Source organism: Tympanuchus pallidicinctus, unplaced genomic scaffold (assembly GCF_026119805.1).
Source record: "Tympanuchus pallidicinctus isolate F22 unplaced genomic scaffold, pur_lepc_1.0 scaffold41, whole genome shotgun sequence".
NCBI lineage: Eukaryota > Metazoa > Chordata > Aves > Galliformes > Phasianidae > Tympanuchus > Tympanuchus pallidicinctus.
The window spans coordinates 878,049-897,700 of NW_026294760.1; the positions used below are offsets into that span (position 1 = coordinate 878,049).

The 19,652-nt window shown below is 58.8% G+C and overlaps 2 protein-coding genes across 2 annotated transcripts; one reads left to right on the forward strand and one right to left on the reverse strand.

Moving 5' to 3' along the window:
- The first annotated feature begins 748 nt into the window (after window positions 1-748).
- ADGRA2 (adhesion G protein-coupled receptor A2) lies at window positions 749-16,170 on the forward strand. Its single transcript, XM_052701899.1, is given in 20 exon segments — window positions 749-1,109; window positions 1,112-1,484; window positions 5,740-5,811; window positions 8,438-8,509; window positions 8,598-8,669; window positions 8,938-9,009; window positions 9,113-9,276; window positions 9,375-9,588; window positions 9,885-10,049; window positions 10,444-10,645; window positions 10,733-10,882; window positions 10,994-11,155; window positions 11,253-11,462; window positions 11,532-11,733; window positions 11,876-12,084; window positions 12,214-12,341; window positions 12,439-12,562; window positions 12,676-12,821; window positions 12,957-13,046; window positions 13,231-16,170. Coding segments are annotated over 20 exon segments (4,341 nt in total). The 3' UTR covers window positions 14,384-16,170.
- Window positions 16,114-19,397, reverse strand: BRF2 (BRF2 RNA polymerase III transcription initiation factor subunit). Its single transcript, XM_052701904.1, has 4 exons — window positions 19,204-19,397; window positions 18,346-18,405; window positions 17,612-17,933; window positions 16,114-17,266 (listed from the first exon to the last, which is right to left on the reverse strand). Exons 1-4 carry the CDS (start codon window positions 19,355-19,357, stop codon window positions 16,555-16,557), a joined length of 1,248 nt encoding a protein of 415 aa, XP_052557864.1. The 5' UTR covers window positions 19,358-19,397; the 3' UTR covers window positions 16,114-16,554.
- Window positions 19,398-19,652: the final 255 nt, after the last annotated feature.

Sequence of the window (19,652 nt, forward strand, 5' to 3'; positions counted from 1 at the left end):
TTCCTCCCATTGGCCATCACCTGTTCATGCAGGATCTCAGGGCGGATGCTGGATACAAACAGTTTCCTGCTGCTCCCAGCTCCAGCTGTGGGGTCCGGGCCCAGCATCCTGAAGCAATGAGCAGTGGGAAATGATTGCTGCAGTGGAAATTTTCCTCAAAAAAAAAAAAATAAAATAAAGAAAAGGAGTGCAAAGGGGCACGGTGTGCATGACTGTGACTTGGTGACCGAGCTCCTGGAGCTGGGTTTGTGCTCTTATAATGATGGCAGTGTGATGAGTATCTCCTTACACCCACCACCACAGTGAGATCTATTTATTTAGAGAATGGAGTAAATTTCTTCCTCCTCCATACGCTGCTGGTCCTGGAAAGAAACTGCTTTCCCCAATCAGCCTCTGCCTCCATTCCATGGCCCTCTTCTCCCTCTTCCTGGAGGCGTCCCAAAGAATTCGTTTCGTGCTTTGATCGCTTTTGATTTGGAGCTGCAGTGAGTGGCGTGCATGGAGAAGATGAACGTGGGGCTGGGGGAGCACAGGGGACAGTGGGGACGTGGGAGGGAGGGAGCAGGAAGGAAAATATTGAACTTAGCATGAAAAGCACTGAGGCAAACAAAGTTAAAAGCGAGCAGGGAGGAATGCTGACTGCAGAGAAGGGGCCGGGAGGGAGTGAAGCAGTGAAGTGACAGTGAAAGTTTGTGCATTGGTTGCAGTGTGGGGCCCTTGGGGGCCAGCAGGGCTGCATGTCCCTGGGATGCAGTGTTTGTCACTGCAGGGTCACGTCATGGTCTGTATGGACCATGTGAGCTCTGTAGGTGCGGGGCTGCATCTTTTCTTGTGGATACGTGGAGCTGCATCTCCATCTCTCTGCACGGAGGCACAGGGCTCCGTCTCTCTCTGTGTCTCTATGGATGCCCAGCTCTCCATCTCTCTCTCTCCATGGATGCCCGGGGCTCCATCTCACCCGCTGGACGCACAGGGTTCCAGCTCTGCGCTTCGAGCCCCGCTGAGCCCTTTGCCCCGCAGCTCCGCACAGAGTCCGACGCCTTTCTGCCCCCTCGGGATCCCCGTTCTTCCACCCCACCCGGGGCCGTCCGGTGGTGGCCGGGCCGGGGGGAGGAGGAGGAGAAGAAGAAGGCGGTGGCGGGGGGCGGTCCGGGGGAGGCGCCAGGGCTGGCGGCGGAGCGCTGCAAGCGGGGGAGGCGCCGCCGGAGCCGCCCCGGGGCTCGGGGAGCCGGAGCTCCCGGTGCCGGGGCGATGCGGGGGGCGGCGGCGGCGGCTCTGCTCTTAGCGGCGGCTGCGGCGCTGAGCGGGGCTGCGGAATCGGCGGCGGTGCGGAGCTGCGCGGTGCAAAGCGTGGGCTGTAAGTGCGCGGCGGAGCGGCACAAGGCGAGCGGCCCCGCCGTGCCCCGCCGCCGGGTTCTGTGCAACGGAGCGGCCCTCCCCGCACCTCCCGAACCGCGGCTGCTGCCCGACGGCACCGCCACGCTGTGAGTACCGCGCACACGCGTGCCCGCGTCCCTTCGTCCCACGCAGAGCGAACTCTACCGATTCTCGTGAGCTCGGCTGCTCTGCTCCGAGACTGTAGCGGTTTTTCTGCTCTGCGTTACGCGGAGCGCTGTTCGATGGGGTTTTAAAGCCGTCGTGGAGCCGCCCCGGGATCTCTCCGTCTCCGTGGGCTGGAAATGTGGGTGCGCAGCGTGGACCTGATGTGGAAGCGCAGGAAACGGGCTCCATCCCCGCGTTTCCTTCCGCGATATTTGCTGATCGGAGCGCTGGGGGAGGATGTTTTTGTTTGAAAGCTTTTTACTGGGAATATTTGCTCCAGACGGATCTGATGTGCCGTGGATTTGGGCTTTGCGATGGGACTGAGTTGTCGCTTCTCCCCCTCCGAGCCCGCTCGGCCATGGGCAGGGGAGCTCCCGGCTCTGGGCAGGCGCTGGCAGCGGTGTGTGTTTATTTATAACTGCGGCAGGGAGGTTTGAATTAAAGCTGCCTGGGAGGGCAGTGACGGCACGGCCGCTGCTGGAATCGGCACTTTCACCCGTCCCACCAGAACCTTGTCCTGCTTTTGAGGTCCTGCAGTGCGCAGGGTGCTCCCGGTCCTGCCCAATGACCACGTATTTGCTCTTGCATGGGGGTCCTGTGGCTGCTTTGGAGCAGTTCATGTTTTCCCATCTGCCCTTCGCTGTGCAGGGGCTTCATTTCAGGGTGATGATGTTGGCCTGGTGAAAACCCATAAATACGGAGCATGTCCTCAAAGCTCATCCGAGCTGTGTGGCACCGTGAGCTCTGAAATGCAGTGGTCACAAGGGAAGCATCGATGGCCCCGAAGCTGTGCTTCTCATGGTCCCATCCCGTGCTGCTGTGCTGGAGCTGCACGCTGCAGCAGTGCTCTCCCCACGCTGCTCTGCTCTTGCAATCCCTGCCCTGGGGTGCTGTGACGTGTCAGCCCACTGCAGGCACCCACAAGGGTTGGGAGTGCTTTGTTGAGTTGTATTTGGGAGCAGCGTCCCATTCCTCGCTTGCTCTTGAGCTTCTTTTTGGGGTGACTGCATGGCAGCATCAGGACGTGACACAACCCCACTCTGACGTGACACGAAACCTACTGGCATAGACAGAAACCTACAAATACGTGGTGACCCTGGGCTCTGCTCTCTCGCAGTAAACATGATTTATGCTAAACCCTTTCCAGATGGGACAATCAAAACCAGAGGCTCCAGGTTCACCCAGCATCTCCCAGTGCTGCCAGGTGTGGTTAAGGCTGTGAGGACATCCCTCTGCGTGCCCCAGGGGCAACTCGACCGTGGGGCACACGGTGCATTTTGTGCAGAGCCATGCAGTTCTTTGCTGCAGTGCTGGCCAGGAGCACGCATGGGGTTTGGTGACACAATGCCCCCATGCAACCTGAGTGCTCTCTGCCACCCACCCTGTGCAGTTCCTGCACCTCTTTGTGCTTTGCTTCCCGTTGTGCTGCTTGCCACACGTCCTGCTCCAGTGGGCATCATCCATCCTCCTGGGACTGCAGTTTCCTTGGTGCTGGGCACTGGCATCTCGGGGCATTTGCTGGGGATGTCCCTGCAGCACTGCTGCCTTTGCTAATGGGGCTGAATGCCCCCCCTCCACCCCGTGCTCACACCCTGATGGAAGTGTGCTGCGTCCCCACCCGCCCCAATCACCCTGTTGGCCCTGCTGTCACACGGGCAGGAGCCCAAACCTCTTCCAGATGTGGAATCCCAACGCAGGCCTCATTTCTGCACACAGCTTGATTGCACCGAAATTACAGATTGTCTGCAGGGAATGGAGGGCTTTGACTTATGACCAATTTCCAGTTCTACTTGAACTCCCCTCTGCTTATCGTGGGCCCTGCAGGCGCTTTCTTTTGGGAACCTTTTGATATTGATTGGGCAGTTTTTAGGGGTCGGTGGGTTTTTTTCCTTTCCATCCCTACAGACCGGGGACCCTGTGAAGCCGTGGGGCGACGGGGACGTGACGTCCCCAGGGCCATCCCTGCACCGCTCCACTCTGACCACTTTTCCCTCTCTCCGGGGCTCCTTTTTCCTGTGCTGAGGGTTGGAACAATAATTTTCACCATCCGAAATAGCCTGGTGTGACGTGAGCTGGTGGCACCGCCCCGGTTTGGGGGGGGGGGGGGGAAAGGAGGGGGTTGGGGAGCACCAGGGGCCCCCGTTTCACCCTTCCTACAATCCCCCGCCGGCGGCCGAGCGCCGCGCAGGGCACGGCCCTATCTGCACACAGCATATGCTTTAAATTAATGCACTCAGAAAGCAAAGCATAGCTGTGCTCCCCACCCCCACCATCCTCGCCCCACTATTAACCTCCGTGCCGCGTCCTCCTCCCGCTGCACGCCGGCTGCGGGGAGCGCGGCCGCTGCCTCCTTTTTTGGTCGGGGACATAGGAAGTTTATTGTTCCAGCAGGCCGGGTTCTGGAGCAGTTATTTATCCAAGTGGATTCCAGCACGCTTGAAAAAACAAGCTTGTTTGGGTTGTTTTTTTTTTTTTTTTTTTGTGTGTGTGTATTTTGTTGGTTGGGGTTTTTTTAGTTGGTTTTTTTGTTGTTGTTGTTCCATTTTTTGGCTCCTCTTTTTTTGAGATGAGGGGAAGAAAAATGAGAAGGGAAAGGGATTTCTCCATCTCTGCGCCTGCGCTGGTGCCTCGTGGGCTCCGTGCCATTGGTAATGGGGTCTGGGGAGAGGAGGTGGGACCCAGTGGGACCCATCACCCACTCCTTGCTTTTCCTTCATGCTGTGCTCTGTCATCTCTGCATTACCCTTGGGGAGTGATCCAGCATCACTCGATGAACGCAGCGTCAGCCAACGGGTTCCTGGGTGCTGCAGAACCGTCCCACTTCAGTGCCATGTCCTGCTCGTGGTTCTGCACTTTCATGGTGTGCCAAGCCCTGCAGGCAGCCTGGGCACAGGGACCACAGGGTCCCCCTGCATCAATGGCTGTAAGGAGCCTGACAGGGACCCACTGCCATGGCTGGATCCCTCCTGCAGCCCCATGCATCCGTCTCATGCATTCAGAGCTTTCTTGGTTCCCTGCTTTGAGTGGTGCCAGCAGAGACACATCACCACTAACTCATGGATCTCCGTGGAGCCCAGTGGGGCTGCCTGGGAAAAAAGACCAGCATCCTTTGGTCACTCATTGGGAGCTTTGTTCCTTGCACAAATAGGGGCAGGGGGTCCCAGCTCCATCAGGCACAGGATGGAGGCTGCTCCCGCCTCTGCTCTCCCCGCAGCCTGGCTGCAGATCACACAGGATACTGATTTCATCTTGGACAGCCTGAGCTTTGCCTTTTATGGAGGGGAGTTTTGTTTTTATGGCAGAAACACAGCTGATGGTCCCAGGGGTCAGAAGAACAAAGACATCTCCTGGCATGGGGGCTCCTTCCTGGGGCCCATGGTGGGCTGGGGGCCATGTTCCCAGCTGAGTGCAGCCCTGGTTGTAACCCCAGCCAAAGCTGCACCCTTGTGGAGAGCACACGGTGGTGGGGACACAGTGGTGAGTGCAACATCCATGGAGAGCAGCGTTGCTCCACTGCAGCAGCATCCCTTGGGGGCTGTAGTGAGGGAACTGGGTGCCATGTGAGTGCCATGGAATGGGATGGGGCTGAGCTGCTGCTGGGGTTAGGTTGCAACCCCTCTGGAGTCCCCCAGTCTTGGCTGCGATGCGGGAATGGGGCCAGGGAAACCCGACGTCTGCCCCCTGGGACTGGGATGGTGCGGAGCTCGTCCTGTCTGCAGCACACAGTTCCCATTCAGCACAGCTGCAGGGACGGCCCGTGTGTAAACAGCCCTGGCACAGCCCTCAATGAGGCCTTTTTTCCTGCTGCTCGCCCCCGGATGGGGTTCCCGGGGAGCCCTCCCTGCTGCGGTTTCCCTCTGCACTTCCTGCCACACTGATCTCTAATGGGGTGGGGGGCTGAGGATTCCTTGATGCTGCTCAGTGCAGGTTTGGGGGTTCTTATAGCCTACACGTGCAACTCTATGCTGTGATGCCCCAGGTGCTGGTACAGCCCTGGGGACCTCCAGCCCAGTACCACCATGGCATGGTGTCCCCACAAGGGTGCTGTGTGTCCCATGTCATCCCCCAGCAATGCCACCTTGCCACAGATCCAGCTATTCCCAATCCCCCAGCCTCACTGATCCTTGGGCATCTCCATCACAGCCCATGTAACAGCACCTTCCCTCTCCTTCCATCCCTGTGCTCTCATCCCCACAGGCTGCTGAGCAACAACAAGATCACAGTGCTGCAGAACGGCTCCTTCTTCGGGCTGCGGGCGCTGGAGAAGCTGTGAGTGAATGGAGGCTGGGGGTGGTGTGGGTTAGGCTACTCAGTGAGCCTCTGGGCATTGGGTTTGCCACCAGCACCCACAGGCATCCTGGGGTCTCTGGAAGCTGGATTGGGGCAGAGGCACCGGGGGGGCCACACTCAGTGGGGGCTGGTATGAAAAGCGACATTGTCCCCCCAAACAAAGTCAACTTTCTTATCTCTCCATGAAAGGCATCTCTATGATGGGAGCGTTAATAAGAGGAGATTTATGGCCCCCATATGGATCTGATCTGTAGGTTTTTAGGAGTGGGGACAGGCACACTGAGGGTGTTTTGTTCCCCTTCAAGGGGCTCACACATTCCTCAGCCCCACAGGGATGGGATGACACTGGGGCCGGGGGGCTCCAGCTGTGGGGACAGCCCATGGGTGCCCATCCCTTTGCAGGAGGGTTCCTGCAGGGCACTGTGCCTGCACCATCCCATGGCACATGGTGCCACGGATGTCCTTATTCCTTTGGGGTGCAGGGACCCCTCCATGGTGCCCAGGCTTCTGATTGGCACCACAGCACCCATTGGTCCCAGCCCCACTGCCTAGGGGTCTCACCACTGCTCCCCATGGGCAGTGGGATCAGCACAGCCTGGGTCTCATTAGCTCAAACAAGGAAGCATTTATGAACGTGAAGCTTGTTTGAGTTATGCAGTGTGCACCTGCCCTGGCCAGCAGAGGCCAGCTGCTCCATGGGGAGTGGGTGTGCAGTGCTGGTCAGGGCAGGAACTGCAGGGCATGGCATTGCCTCTGGGCTTGTGTTCCCAGTGCATGGTGTTGAGGCTGATGTGAGATTTTTGAAGCCATGAAAATACGCATGGAGCTGTTTTGGGATTCTATTTGAAGCAGTCATTTTGAGGACCCAAGTTTCTCCCACGCTGTGGTCGAAGTATGGGGTCACATTTAGGCTCCTGGCACTGAATTCTCATTAACGAGAGAATTAATGAGCCTGGACAGGGAGCAGCCTGGCCCAGGGGCAATACCTGGGGACCGCAGCCCCTGGGTGCAGCAGGTCTGCACATCCCCATGCCCTGAGGTCTCTGTGTGTGTAGCATGGGGTAGCTTCCACTGAAGCTCAGCACAGCCATGGGCAGCATCCCCCCGTCCCCCAGCCTGCACAGGGCTGCGCCTGATTGCTCCCGACAGCAGCTCTAATTGTATGCATCGGGTCGGTCCAGGGCTGCAGCACAGAGAAGCCCCGCAGAGGGGCTGTGCTGGCACCACAAGGACCTCAGGGGCCCCCTTGCTTTGGTCATGGGGCCATGGGGGTTTGGCGTCCCGGTGTGACGCAGTCATCGGGGCTGAGCTGTTTCCAGAGTCCCCAAGCCATTCCCAAGAGCCCCACGCCCACCGCCCCTCTGGGCTGGCAGCTCAGCATCACCACTGATATGTGGCGGCGTAATGAGATTAATGAGTGTGAGCAGGGCCGGTATGCGGCCACCCTCATTAGCGCAGCCCCAACTGGGAGTGCCGTGCCCTCCGCCGGCACCACCGTGCTCAGGGGCTGGGATTTGGCCAAGATGGGTCCCTCGATGGCCCCATACAGGACCGTGAGTTTTGGGGTAGCCCCGTGGTGACAGTGGCTCCTGTCAGCCAGGCATTGGGCACTGCGCTGAAAGGCTCTGATGGGAGCGAGCACGGGAGAAAATCACACTCATGGTAACTCCATCCCACGTGCTGTAGATGGGGCTGGGAGCACAACTAAAAGCCTGTGTGAGCTGCCTGCACGTGGAAGCACTGGGAAAGGTCCAACAAAGGAATGAATGAACAACGCTGTTGTGTGGGGAGGGGGGACGTTGAACGGTGCCGTGTGCAGAGTTGTGGAGATCCCACAGTGCCGGTGCCGCAGGTGTGGGGTCTGTCTGTCTGTCTGTCTGTCTGTCTGTCCGTCTGTCTGTCTGTCCGTCCGTGGGGCCAGGCTGCTGTCCCAGGGTCAGGTGTGTTCTGTGATGGAGGGTTTTTGGGGTGGGGATGGTTGTTGGGATGGCTGGGTTTGCACTACAGGTGTGGGTGAGTGGAGCTGTTCCTTCAGCACTGGGGCTCACCTGAGCCACCCCTGTAAATCTGCACACCCACAGCCCTGCACACCCACAGCCCTGCACACCCACAGCCCTCCACACCTCTGCACCCTGCCCAGCGCCCTGAGAGCTGGCTGTGTGCCTTGTACCCATGGGACACCTCTGCTCAGCAGAAGCGCAGCAGCTGAGAGCTCTCCCTACGTCCCTACTGCAGCGGCTGCTGCGTGCCTGGCGTGCCTCTGATAAGATACATGCCTGCAATCAATGTAATAACCCAATCGAGCTTCCTCCGGGCTGCAAAGCCACTGTGAAGCTGCGCTGACATTTGCAGCGTGCTCTTATCCTAGTAGCCTTGCTGGGATAAGGCTGCTCTAGAAACAGCTCTGCAGCAGGGAAAGGTGAGCACGGTATGTGTGGGGCTCTGCTGTGTCCCTGGGGTGCCTGGCTCTGTGTGGCTGCAGTGTGCTGGGAGCGGGGCTGCGTTCCCCAGGCTTCCATCTGGCTGGGAGCACTGTGGAGCTGTGCTGATGGAAGGGGCAGGATGCTGGCTGCACGCCCTGAGCTCCGTGTCTGTCTCCCCTCAGGGACCTGAAGAACAACCTGATCAGCACGGTGCAGCCAGGCGCCTTCCTTGGGCTCCCTGAGCTAAAGCGTCTGTAAGTACCTGGGGAGTGCAGGGCAGCCTGTGGGGATTGGGAGCAGCTCAGCATCTCCAGCTCTCACAGCCCTTCTACCTCCTTGCAGGGACCTCTCCAACAACCGCATCGGTTGTCTGAGCGCCAGCGTCTTCCAGGGTCTCACCAACCTCCTCCGACTGTAAGCAGTGCCGTGGGCTCCCCTAGAAGGGCCACCATCTCCCACACACTGTGTTGGGTGGTGGGGGCTGTAAATGGGACACATCAGGGGGCTCGGACTCCTGGTCCCCTCCTAAAGGCTTTCATCTCTAGGATTGGGTTGGGACGGGATGGAGGTGGGGATGAGGATGCCCAGACCAGTGGGTGACACTAGCAGCTCCAGGATGTGAGAGGACTTTAGGTTTTCCAAGCATGTCCCAGTCTCCTCCACAGCTTTGTGCTTCTTGCAGTAACATGTCAGGAAACATTTTCTCCAGCCTCCCCCCTGGCGTCTTTGACGAGCTGCCCTCACTGAAAGTCGTGTGAGTACACCACGTCCACCCCCAAACACAGACCCTCTCTGAGTTGTGCACAGCTGTGCCACCTCCGCCTTCAGCCTCCCCACACGGCTGCTGACCCTTGCAGGGATTTTGCCACCGAATACCTGACGTGTGACTGCAATTTGCTCTGGGTGCTGCCCTGGGCCCGCAACCGTTCAGCGCAGATCTCGGAGCGGACGCTGTGTGTGTATCCACGGCACCTGCACAGCACCCCGCTGCGTAGCGCACAGGAGAACCAGCTGCAATGCGGTGAGCAGGAGAGGAGAAGGGTGTGGGTAGTGTGCCAGGGCCGGGGGGGCTCACACCACATGTGTGTGTGTCCCGTCCCCCCCCCCCCGCCCCTGCAGCCGGCACCCCGGAGCTGCACACCCACCACCTCATCCCGTCGCTGCGCCAGGTGGTGTTCCAGGGGGACCGACTGCCCTTCCAGTGCACCGCCACCTATTTGGACAACAGCACCCAGATCCATTGGTACCACAACCAGCAGCGAGTGCAGGAGGATGAGCGGGCGGGCGTCATCGTGGAGGAGAGCCTCATCCATGACTGCACCTTCATCACCAGGTGGGAACAGGACGGGATCGGGATTGAGATGGGGATGATGGGGATAGAGATGTGAATGGGGGTAGGAACGGAGGTGGGATGGGGAGAGGATTGAACAGGGATGAGGATGGGAATAGGGATTAGGATGGAGATAGAGGTGGAGATGGAGTGCATATATGCTGGGGACAGTGCAGGGCTTGCAGGTTTGCGGGTACCAAGTGCTGTACGTGGGATGCAAAGTGTTGGCATTGTTTCTTGGTGCATGTCCCTACTCCAGGGACTGCCCCTCCATGCCAACGTGTCCCCTCTGCCCACAGTGAACTCATCCTCTCCAACATCCACGTCTCCGCCAACGGTGAGTGGGAGTGTGCCGTCTCCACCTCGCAGGGCAACGTCAGCAAGAAGGTGGAGATCGTGGTGCTGGAGACCTCTGCGTCCTACTGCCCCGCAGAGCGCGTCACCAACAACCGAGGGGACTTCAGGTAGAGACCAGTAGCAGTGTGGCCGTGGCCGTGTGCGATGCGTGCCGGGCAGGGGGCTGCCTGCAGGCGGGGGCCCACAGGTGCCCAATCATCTGCTTGCAATTAGCAGCCACAGGGAGCATGAGCGCCTTTGAAGGCCTTCCCGTGCCGGCAGCGCAGCCAGGCTCCAGCAGCAGAGGTGTTGGAATTTCTCTGGCACAAGACGAAAGGCTCTGGGCGTCTGCCGTAACCTCGGCAGGGCTGTTCCAGAATATAAATTACTGCTGCAGTCAATGTGGCTTCGATTAGCGGTGCCCCCCTGCGCTGCTCTGAGCCGAGCAGGATGTGGGATGGGGGGACAGCAGCTTCGTGGGGAGCATTGCCCCACTGTCACTGTGTGTGTGTGTGCATCCAGGTGGCCCCGCACACTGGCTGGCATCACCGCCTTCCAGTCATGCCTGCAGTACCCCTTCGCCTCGGGGCCAGCAAGTGGGGGTCCAGCAGCAGAGAAGCAAGCGTCCAGGCGTTGTGACCGTGCGGGGCGCTGGGAGGAGGGCGACTACTCCCACTGCCTCTACACCAACGACATCACCCGTGTGCTCTACACCTTTGTGCTGGTGAGCCAGGTGTTCAGCCCGCACGGCTTGCTGAGGTTGGGGTCAGGCACAGCAGTGATCGTGCCCTGTTGTTGTGCCACCCTACAGATGCCCATCAATGCCTCCAATGCACTGACACTGGCTCACCAGCTGCGCGTCTACACAGCCGAGGCTGCCAACTTCTCGGATATGGTTGATGTCCTCTACGTGGCTCAGATGATTGAGAAGTTTATTGGCTACGTGGACCAGATCAAGCAGGTAACGCTGCTGTTCTTTGCTTTCCCCATCCGTGCATGGTGGGTACTGGAAGGGAAGCATGAACTGGGGATGAATGAACTGAGCGCGACCTGCAGCCGGCTCTCCTCGCAGCTCACCGATGTGATCGTGGAGATGGCAAGCAACATCATGCTGGTGGACGACCACATCCTCTGGATGTCACAGAAAGAAGAGAAGGCATGCACCAGCATCGTGCGTTCCCTGGAGAAGATCGCAGCGCACACCCTCAGCACCAACTCCCAGCACATGGCAGTGGTGAGTCCCTGCACGCGGTGGGGGTCCGTCCACTTACACGTTAGGGGTCTCTGCCCATGCTGGGCTGACAGCCGCCTCACTGCTCTGTGCCTGGCAGAACTCACGCAACATCGCCTTCGAGGCGTACGTGGTAAAGCCTGAGAGCTACGTGGGGCTGAGCTGCGTGGCGTTCCAGCGCCGGGATGGGGGCCCTCCTGGGCGCACGGCCCTGGCTGAGCAGGCAGCCGAGCCCCAGCCTGACCAGCAGCTGCGGCTGCGCTGCACCACAGGACGCCCCAACGTCTCCCTGAGCAGTTTCCACATCAAGGTATGGGTCTGATGGGGGTGAGGGGTTTGAGGGTGCGGCTTGATCTCACCGATGACTGCGTGCCCACAGAACAGCATTGCCCTGGCCTCCATCCAGCTGCCGCCCAGCCTCTTTGCCAGCCCCGTTCCACCCACCCCGCTGGCCGACTGCAAGTTGCAGCTGTTGGTGTTCCGCAACGGGAAGCTCTTCTGCAGCACGGGGAACTCCTCACGTCTAGCAGACGACGGCAAGCGGCGCAGCGTGGCCACACCAGTCATCTATGCAGGGACATGTAAGGGCTGTGTGCCAGCAGGGCTGCCTTTCTATGGAGATTAGAGCTGTTCTCCGCAGCGCTCCTGCAGAGCAAAGCTATTTCTTGTTGAAGGGAAGGTGGTGGGATCCCCCTGGCTCACCAGCTCTCTCCATCCCTGCAGATGGCTGCAGTGTAGGGAACCTGACGGAGCCGGTGGCCGTGTCGCTGCGACACCCCGGGGAGGGTGCAGACCCCGTGGCTGCCTACTGGAACTTTGAGGTGCTGGGGGGCATGGGGGGCTGGAGCGCCGAGGGCTGCCAGCTGGCTGCCCGTGAGCCCAACGTCACCTCCCTGCACTGCCGGCACCTCAGCAACGTGGCTGTGCTCATGGTAAATGGGGCAGCAGGTGGGGGGTGAGCACTGGGGCTCTGTGCTCACACTGTGGAGGTGTATGATGTGTGGAATTGCAAGCTGTGGGGCTATGGGGTAGGGTCTGACGGGCTGTGTGGTGCCGTGCAGGAGCTGAGCGGGTTCCCCAGCGAGGCGCGAGGTCCAGTGGAGGTGCTGCACCCAGCCATGTACACCTGCACAGCCGTGCTGCTGCTCTGCCTCTTCACCACCATCATCACATACATCGTCCACCACGGGTGAGCATCACGGCGTGGCCTTGGCTGTAGGTGGGGGTATGGCTGGAGGTGGACGGCCCAAGCCAGGCAGCTCACCGCTCCCTTCTGCTCCCTCCAGCACCATTCACATCACGCGGAAGTGCTGGCACATGCTCCTTAACCTCTGCTTCCACATGGCCATGACATCAGCAGTGTTTGCAGGAGGCATCACCCTCACCGGCTACCTGGTCGTCTGCCAAGCGGTGGGTGCCACTGCTGCAACAGGGACCCCAAATGGGGCCTTCCTCCAAGCTGAACAGTCGAGCCTCGCTTGGCTGCATCACCCTTGTGCTGACCACATCACCTCGTCCTGCAGGTCGGCATCATTTTGCACTACTCCTCCCTGTCCACGCTGCTGTGGATGGTGGTGAAAGCCCGTGTCCTCTACAAGGAAGCTACCTGGAAAGCACCTCGGCAGCCAGATGGGGATTCAGCACCGCCGACCCCTCGGCCCATGCTGCGGTACTGCCATCCCCTGCCTGGGAATCCTCCCTGGGTCCTCCCCCGCTGGGAATTGCACTCGGCTGCATGGCATAATTTTGGTGTGCTCTGACCCAGCACTGCATTGTGTGCTCTTGGTGTGCTCTTTCTTTTCAGGTTCTATCTGATTGCTGGTGGGATCCCCCTCATCATCTGCGGCATCACAGCGGCTGTCAACATCCACAACTACCACGACAACAACCCTTAGTAAGTGTCCTGCTGCCTTCCTCAGCCTGGGCAAGGGGAAGGGAAGCCAGAAGTGCTGGGAATCCAGGGAAATGCTTGTGGAATCCATCCCAGGAGCTGTCCATGCATAATCCATGGAGAGAGGCCATCGGGCATGTCAAGGGGCTGAAGCCATATTGATTGGATCCTTTTCTTTCTCCTGCAGCTGCTGGCTGGTGTGGAGGCCCAGCCTGGGCGCCTTCTACGTGCCGGTGGCCTTCATCCTGCTGGTCACCTGGCTGTACCTGCTGTGTGCTGGACTCAGCCTGCAGTGCCAGGCTCCCCGTGGGAAGGAGCCCCCGGAGTTGCCAGGCACACCGCCGAGGCTGGGGACCAACGGGGAGCTGCTGACAGACTCAGGCTCCATCTCAGTGACGCTGCACTCAGGGACGCATTGCCCAGAGGTGGATGGTGTGTACTCACTGCAGGCGCAGCTCTGGGCGCTGCTGGCTGTGCACGCCATGTATGTGGCCTTATGGACGTTTGGAGCCATGGCCGTGTCCCAGCGTGGAGATCTCAACGTCGTCTTCAGCTGCCTCTACGGGGTGACGGCCGTGGCGCTGGGACTCTTCATCTTCATCCATCACTGCGTCCGTCGCCGGGACGTGCTGGGCTCGTGGTTCTCCTGCTGCCCCTCCTACCGCTCTGCGCTGCCCATGCAGCCCTACAGCCACCCCGGCACGGCGGCGGTAGAGGACGGCTCCCAGATGTTCATCAGCTGCGATCCCGAAGCCGCCCGCAGCGCCACGTCCTCCTCCTCGCCCAGCAGCACGGGCTCAGCCGCCGGCCGCTGCAAGCTGACCAACCTGCGGGCGGCACAGAGCCAGGCTGAGGAAGCGGAGCACGGCGACGGGGGGAGAAGCTCCGGGGTGGGGAGAAACGCCAACAACCACCGCAGGAACCACAAGAGCAGAACTAAGCAGCACCGCGAGGGGAAGCACCACCGCTTGAAGGTGCTGCGGGGCCCCTCCTCCGAGCAGAGCGAAAGCGGCAGCGTGCACAACAGCCATTCCGAGAGCTACCACAGCAGCAGGAACAGCCCCATGAACAACTGCGCTGCGCAGCGAGCCGCGGGCACCCAGGATGGGGAGGTGGCACCCAGCCAGTCGGAGGGCAGCGACGGCTTTCTGGAGGCGCGACGGCGGAGCAGAGACAACGTGAGGCAGGCGGAGAGGGAGGCGAAGCGACGCTCCTACCCCCTAAACGTGGGCAGCCACAACGGAGGCTTGAAGGGCAGCAAGTACGACGTCAACCTGGCCGGTGCTGACGGCGGGGCCGGCATGAGAAGCGGGCTCTGGAAAAGCGAAACTACGGTGTGAGGGATGGGGAAGGAGCAGATGGCCATAGTGCTGCAGCACGTCCTCCTAGGCTGGAGGCTGTGCACGGAGGAGGCTGGAGAGAGGCTGCGAGCGTGGCTAAGTGCACTACGTGGGGCCTCATCCCCGCAGGACGGGCGTCACAGCCTGCCCAGGTTGCAGCACCGAGAGGCGGAGGTGAAAGGCAACCATTGCTTTTCAGCAGCACGAATTGCAGCCTCGCTTCCGTCGCTCCCGCACCTCACTTCAGACTGATCCTAAATGCTATTTTATAAGATACAAAGGAAACAAATGTCTATTTTTCAAATTTCTATATTGGTGAATGTATATATGTATAGACTCGATGCAAGTGCCTCCGCCTTAGCAGCAATGCTCTCCCACAGCCACGAATGCAATACTCCCAAAGACGTAGGCAGGTCGTGCGGACGCTTGGGTGGCCCCAAATGAGCTTTTTCTGAAAGAGTCTCAGTTTGAAGTGTTATGAAAAGCAAACGTTGCTATCTTAAAGGACAGCACTGAGCCCCGAGGGTTGCCAAAGCAAAAGCCATATTGCGAAGCAAGCACAAGGTAAGAGAAGGCACTGATCCGAGAAACTGTCTGCACTCTGTGGATGTCAGACACTAAAAGCACCGCAGGAAAATGCTCCCAAACCCTCCCAGGTGTGACCTATGCAAACGGGTGGAGCAGCAGCACTGCTCTGCCTGAGGTGGACACGGGTTGCCCATCTCCTCCAGGAACCAAAGAGCCCAATTGGGCGCAGGCACCAAAGCAGGTCCTCATCCTTCACCCATGTGTGCACACAGGACCCAGCAGGCTTTGCTCCCACAAAGCCAGGACACCAACAGCGCTGTGCTGAGCCACCTCCTGTCCCTCCAGTGTGGGCTCCTCCCTCACAGGAGGCTGCTCCTGGACAGTGAGATGCCCACGGTGCTGTCAGGGCCCTTCCTAAGGACTGCAGTACGTTCAAAGGGCTGGAACTTTGCTAAGCACTTATTCTTCCCCATTTAAAAACAGGTCCCCCTTTTTTCCAGCAGGCAAAAAAAAAAGCCAGACTCACTGCAGGCTGTAGGAGGCTCTAGGAGCACTCCCAGGTCTCCATTTGCTTAAAGGAGAACGAGGGGAGTCTATCTGTGCTGTTTTCAGCCTCAGTTCTCTCACGTGTGCAAATGGGTTTAATTATTTACCTACCTCCCATGGGGTCCCGGGGAGCAGCAAAGGACTGCAGTGCTGGGAAGCATTCAAGCCAGCCCTCTGCTACCCCACAGCCGAGGGATCCAGGAGTTAGCAGAGCAAAATAGCACTTAGAGGCAGATTTTTCTCCCCTTCAGAATCCAACTCCTCTCCCTTTGGAACCCCTCATCCTGCAGGGCTGCAGTTCACTTGCTTTGCTGCAGCTCTGCTGTCCCTGGGCTGCCAGACTTCCCTGACCAAACAGCCTGCTTCATGCCACGTTTATTGTGCCTGGAATTCGATGCAATTTACATCCTTATGTCAATTCTGCAGCCCACACAGTCTTGCTGATGCTGAGTTGTTATATATGCTTGCTGCACTGTGACAGTATTATATAAAAAGCTTGGTATTATTAATTACACTTTTTTTTTTGTATGTTTACATTACAAGCAAATGACAGATCAACAGAGAGCTTCTTGCAATATACATGGGGGAGGGAAGGGAAAATATGCCAAAGAAATGTCTTTAAAGGGGTCTTTTTGCATTTTTATATGAATAGAATGTTTCTAGCAGATACGTTTTGTTTAATATATTAAAGATTTGCAAAATCTGCCAAAAAAGTGCTGTTATTCCCCACAGATTCTGCATGCAAACACAACAGCCCGTCAGGCAGACACAGGTCACTGCCTCACAGTGTGTGAATTAAACAGCCAGCAATGCTTTGCTCATACACCCCACTGCTGTCACTTGGCTGCAGATCCCCACTGGTTTCCCTGTCCAGCCGACGCCAGAGCAGCTGAAACCATTCGTGGCACCTTTGTTTCTATTTACTTCTAATTAAAATGACTCATTGTGATCCAGAACACGAAAGAAGCCATCGCCCACTCCCCACCCCACCCCATTTCCTCCCTGCAGCACTCCACAGCTCTTTAACCACCAGGATTTACGCTTTTGGTTCCAGACTCTCTGGTGCTCCGGTGTTGCTGTTCCAGTGACGTTCATCTTTACTGCCACGCTTTGGCCCTCCTGAATGCCCTGATCTCCTCTGGGCCCCTCAGGTACTGCTCTATTTCACCGTCAGAGATGGGATCGTCTCCAGTGACGCCAGCATCCGAAGCGCTCAAGGCTGCAGTGCGCAGCCTCTTCCTTGGATGGAGGAGGCAGGGTGGCAGTAAGGGCCTCCGGCTGCCCACAGCCTTCTGTTTCCCTTCTGCGGGACGGCCCTCGGCCTGTGCTGTCCCTGCTGCTGCTGGAGGATTGCTGGAGGAGTCCTCGGCCTGGGCTGCCCTCTGCTGCTCCTCCACATCTGCTGCACGGAAGGCATTTTTCAGCAGGAAAGTTCGGTGCTGCAGCAGATCCCCGATGTATTTGACCACCGTCTTCTTGTCCAAGTTAAGCACCTTCAGCCAAGCGAGCTCAGCTGCCATCCTCAGGAGGACGTCGTAAAGCTCCTTCAGCCTCAGGCGTGCTGGGGGGGGCAGGTCGACGCCTGCTGCCTTGCAGAACTGTGTGAACGTGCAGGTGAGGCGGGCGGAGGGCTGCAGTGACTGCCAGGACAGGAAGGCTGCAGCTGTGACGATGGGGACGGGGTGCCGGCCTGTCACCAGCCACGTCTCGCTGGCCAGCTCCACCACCTGCATGGTCCGGGCGAGCATCGACTCCTTGTCCTCCACAAACAGGACAGGGATGTCCTCTGTGTGCTGGAACAGCCGGAAACTGGAAGAGGAGGAAACCCACTGTTAGCAGCAGGAAAAGCATCGGGACGTGGCTACAGCAACACGGCTCAGACTGTGAGGGATTTCTGCCCTCAGCCTCCTGAGGGCTTGCTGATACTCCACCACAGTGGCAGCCACTGTCATCCATCTAAATAAACACCAAGAAAGCCACAGTGAGGTCCTTAAGGGCAAACACACCCTGCTCTCGAGCTAAGCAGTAGCTCACCATGCCTAAGTCCCTCACTGCCTGCTCTCCAAACAGCTTTCCACAGCAACTGCATCCGGAAGCTCCTGCACAAACCAATGTTGCACACAAAGCACCACACGGGTCGCAGGTTCCCATTACCTGTTAAGATGAGTCTTCACCAGATCTGAAAGGCTCAGCGCCGGCACTGAGATCCCGAGCTCCTTCTGAAGGCTCAGGTAGACGCTGGTGACCAATTCCTGCTTTGCATAGAGGAGCGAGCAGATCGTTCCCAATGTCAGTGGCCAGTTGTGCTGCCGACAGGTTGCCAGCACGCAGCAGCCCACCAGGAGCTCCTTCTTCTCCAGGCTGACCAGGCGGAAGGAGGGGTGCTGCAGTGCTCTCTGGAAGTAGGAGATGGCCGTTCCCTCAAACACCGACGGGAGCCGAAGAACCTTACAGAGATCCTGGACCCGTCTGATCCCTGAAAAAACACACTGCCCTTAAGGATCAGCAGAACTAACTCCTTCCTTCGTGTTCGACTGTCAGCTCCTGAAGGATTTTTACCATTTCAGAGGTGTGTTAGAATTACAGCAAAGCAGAAATGATCCAAAGGATGGAACACTGCCCTGTGAGGACAAGCAGAGCATGGGCATTGTGCAGCCAGGAAAGGGAGGGCTCCAGACAGGCTTGAGAGCAGCCCAAGGGGCTGTAAGAAAGGGGCAGATCCTTCAGCAGAGCCTGCTATGACAGGACAAGGGGGACGATTTCAAAATGAAAGATTTAGGCTGGAAATGAGGGAGGAGCTGTTTGCAATAAGGGTGGTGATGCACCAGCATTGGTCGTCCAGAGAAATGCAGCCCAGAGAAACCCAAGCTGGGGGTGTCTGCCCTTACCTCGCTGCTCACAGCGGTTCAACTGCTCCTTCTGCCCGGTGCTCTGCGAATAGGAGACCTCTGAAAGAAACAGCAGCAGTCAGCGCCGAGTGCACCACAGCTGTGCAGAGAACCACAGAACCATAGAATCACAAGGTTGGAATCTGCAAGATCATGCTGTGCAACCGCCCTCCCATCACCACTGCTACCACAGGCACTAAACCAGACCTCGCAGCTCCTCATCCAGACGCCTCTTGAACGCTGCCAGGGACGGCGACTCCACCACCTCCCTGGGCAGCCATTGCAGTGCCTGAGAGAAAAAGTTCTTCCTTATGTCCAACCTAAACCTCCTCTGCTACAACTTGCGGCCGCTTCCTCGGGTCCTGGTTGTTGCTTGGGAAAAGAGGCCAAACTCCTCTTCATCACAGCCTCCCTTCAGGAAGCTGTGGAGTGCAATGAGGTCTCCCCTGAGCCTCCTCTTCTCCACGCTGAACAACCCCAGATCCCTCAGCTGATCCTCATAAGACTCGTGCTCCAGACCCCTCACCAGTTTCGTTGCCCTTCTCTGAACACGTTCCAGGGTCTCAATGCCTTTTTTGTAGTGAGGGGCCCAAAACTGAACAGAGCACTGGAGGTGCAGCCTCACCAGTGCTGAGTACAGAGGGATGCTCACCTCCCTGCTCCTGCTGGCCGCACTATTTCTAATGCAGGCCAGGATGCCGTTGGCCCCCTTGGCCACCTGGGCACACTGCTGGCTCGTGTTCAGCATCAACCAGCACCCCCAGGTCCCTTTCCTCTTCACGGTCACCCAACCACTCAGCCCCAAGCCCATAGCGCTGCACGGGGTTGTTGCGGTGACCCGTTCGGCACAGCCCTCACCTCGCAGCTGCCCTTCGTCGCTGTAGGTGGTGGTCAGCAGCCCCTCGGCCAGCACGCAGCCGCACGCGGCGCACACCAACTGCTGCTGCGCGTAGTGCGCGTCCTCCAGCAGCGCAGCGGAGCCGCACTCGGGGCAGCGGCCCTGCGCCGCCATGGGGACCCGCGCGGGGGGCGCACCGCTCTCAGCCAATCACAACGCCGCGCGGTGCAACCCCCGTCCAGGTCCGGGCGGAGCGCCGCTCCCGAGCTTTCCGTTCCGGTTCCGCGCGTTCCGCCCCACGTCGCTGAGCGGCGCCTCCCTGGCGGATCTCCGCGGAACTGCGGCTGCTTTTGCTCCCGGCCGAGGACCTTTCGCACATTTTCCGTTCGCAGAAACTCTCGGCTCCGTGATGAGCTCGCCCGGCAGGTTTTCCCCACCCCGTCAGATGTTTACATCACGGGCAGCGGGC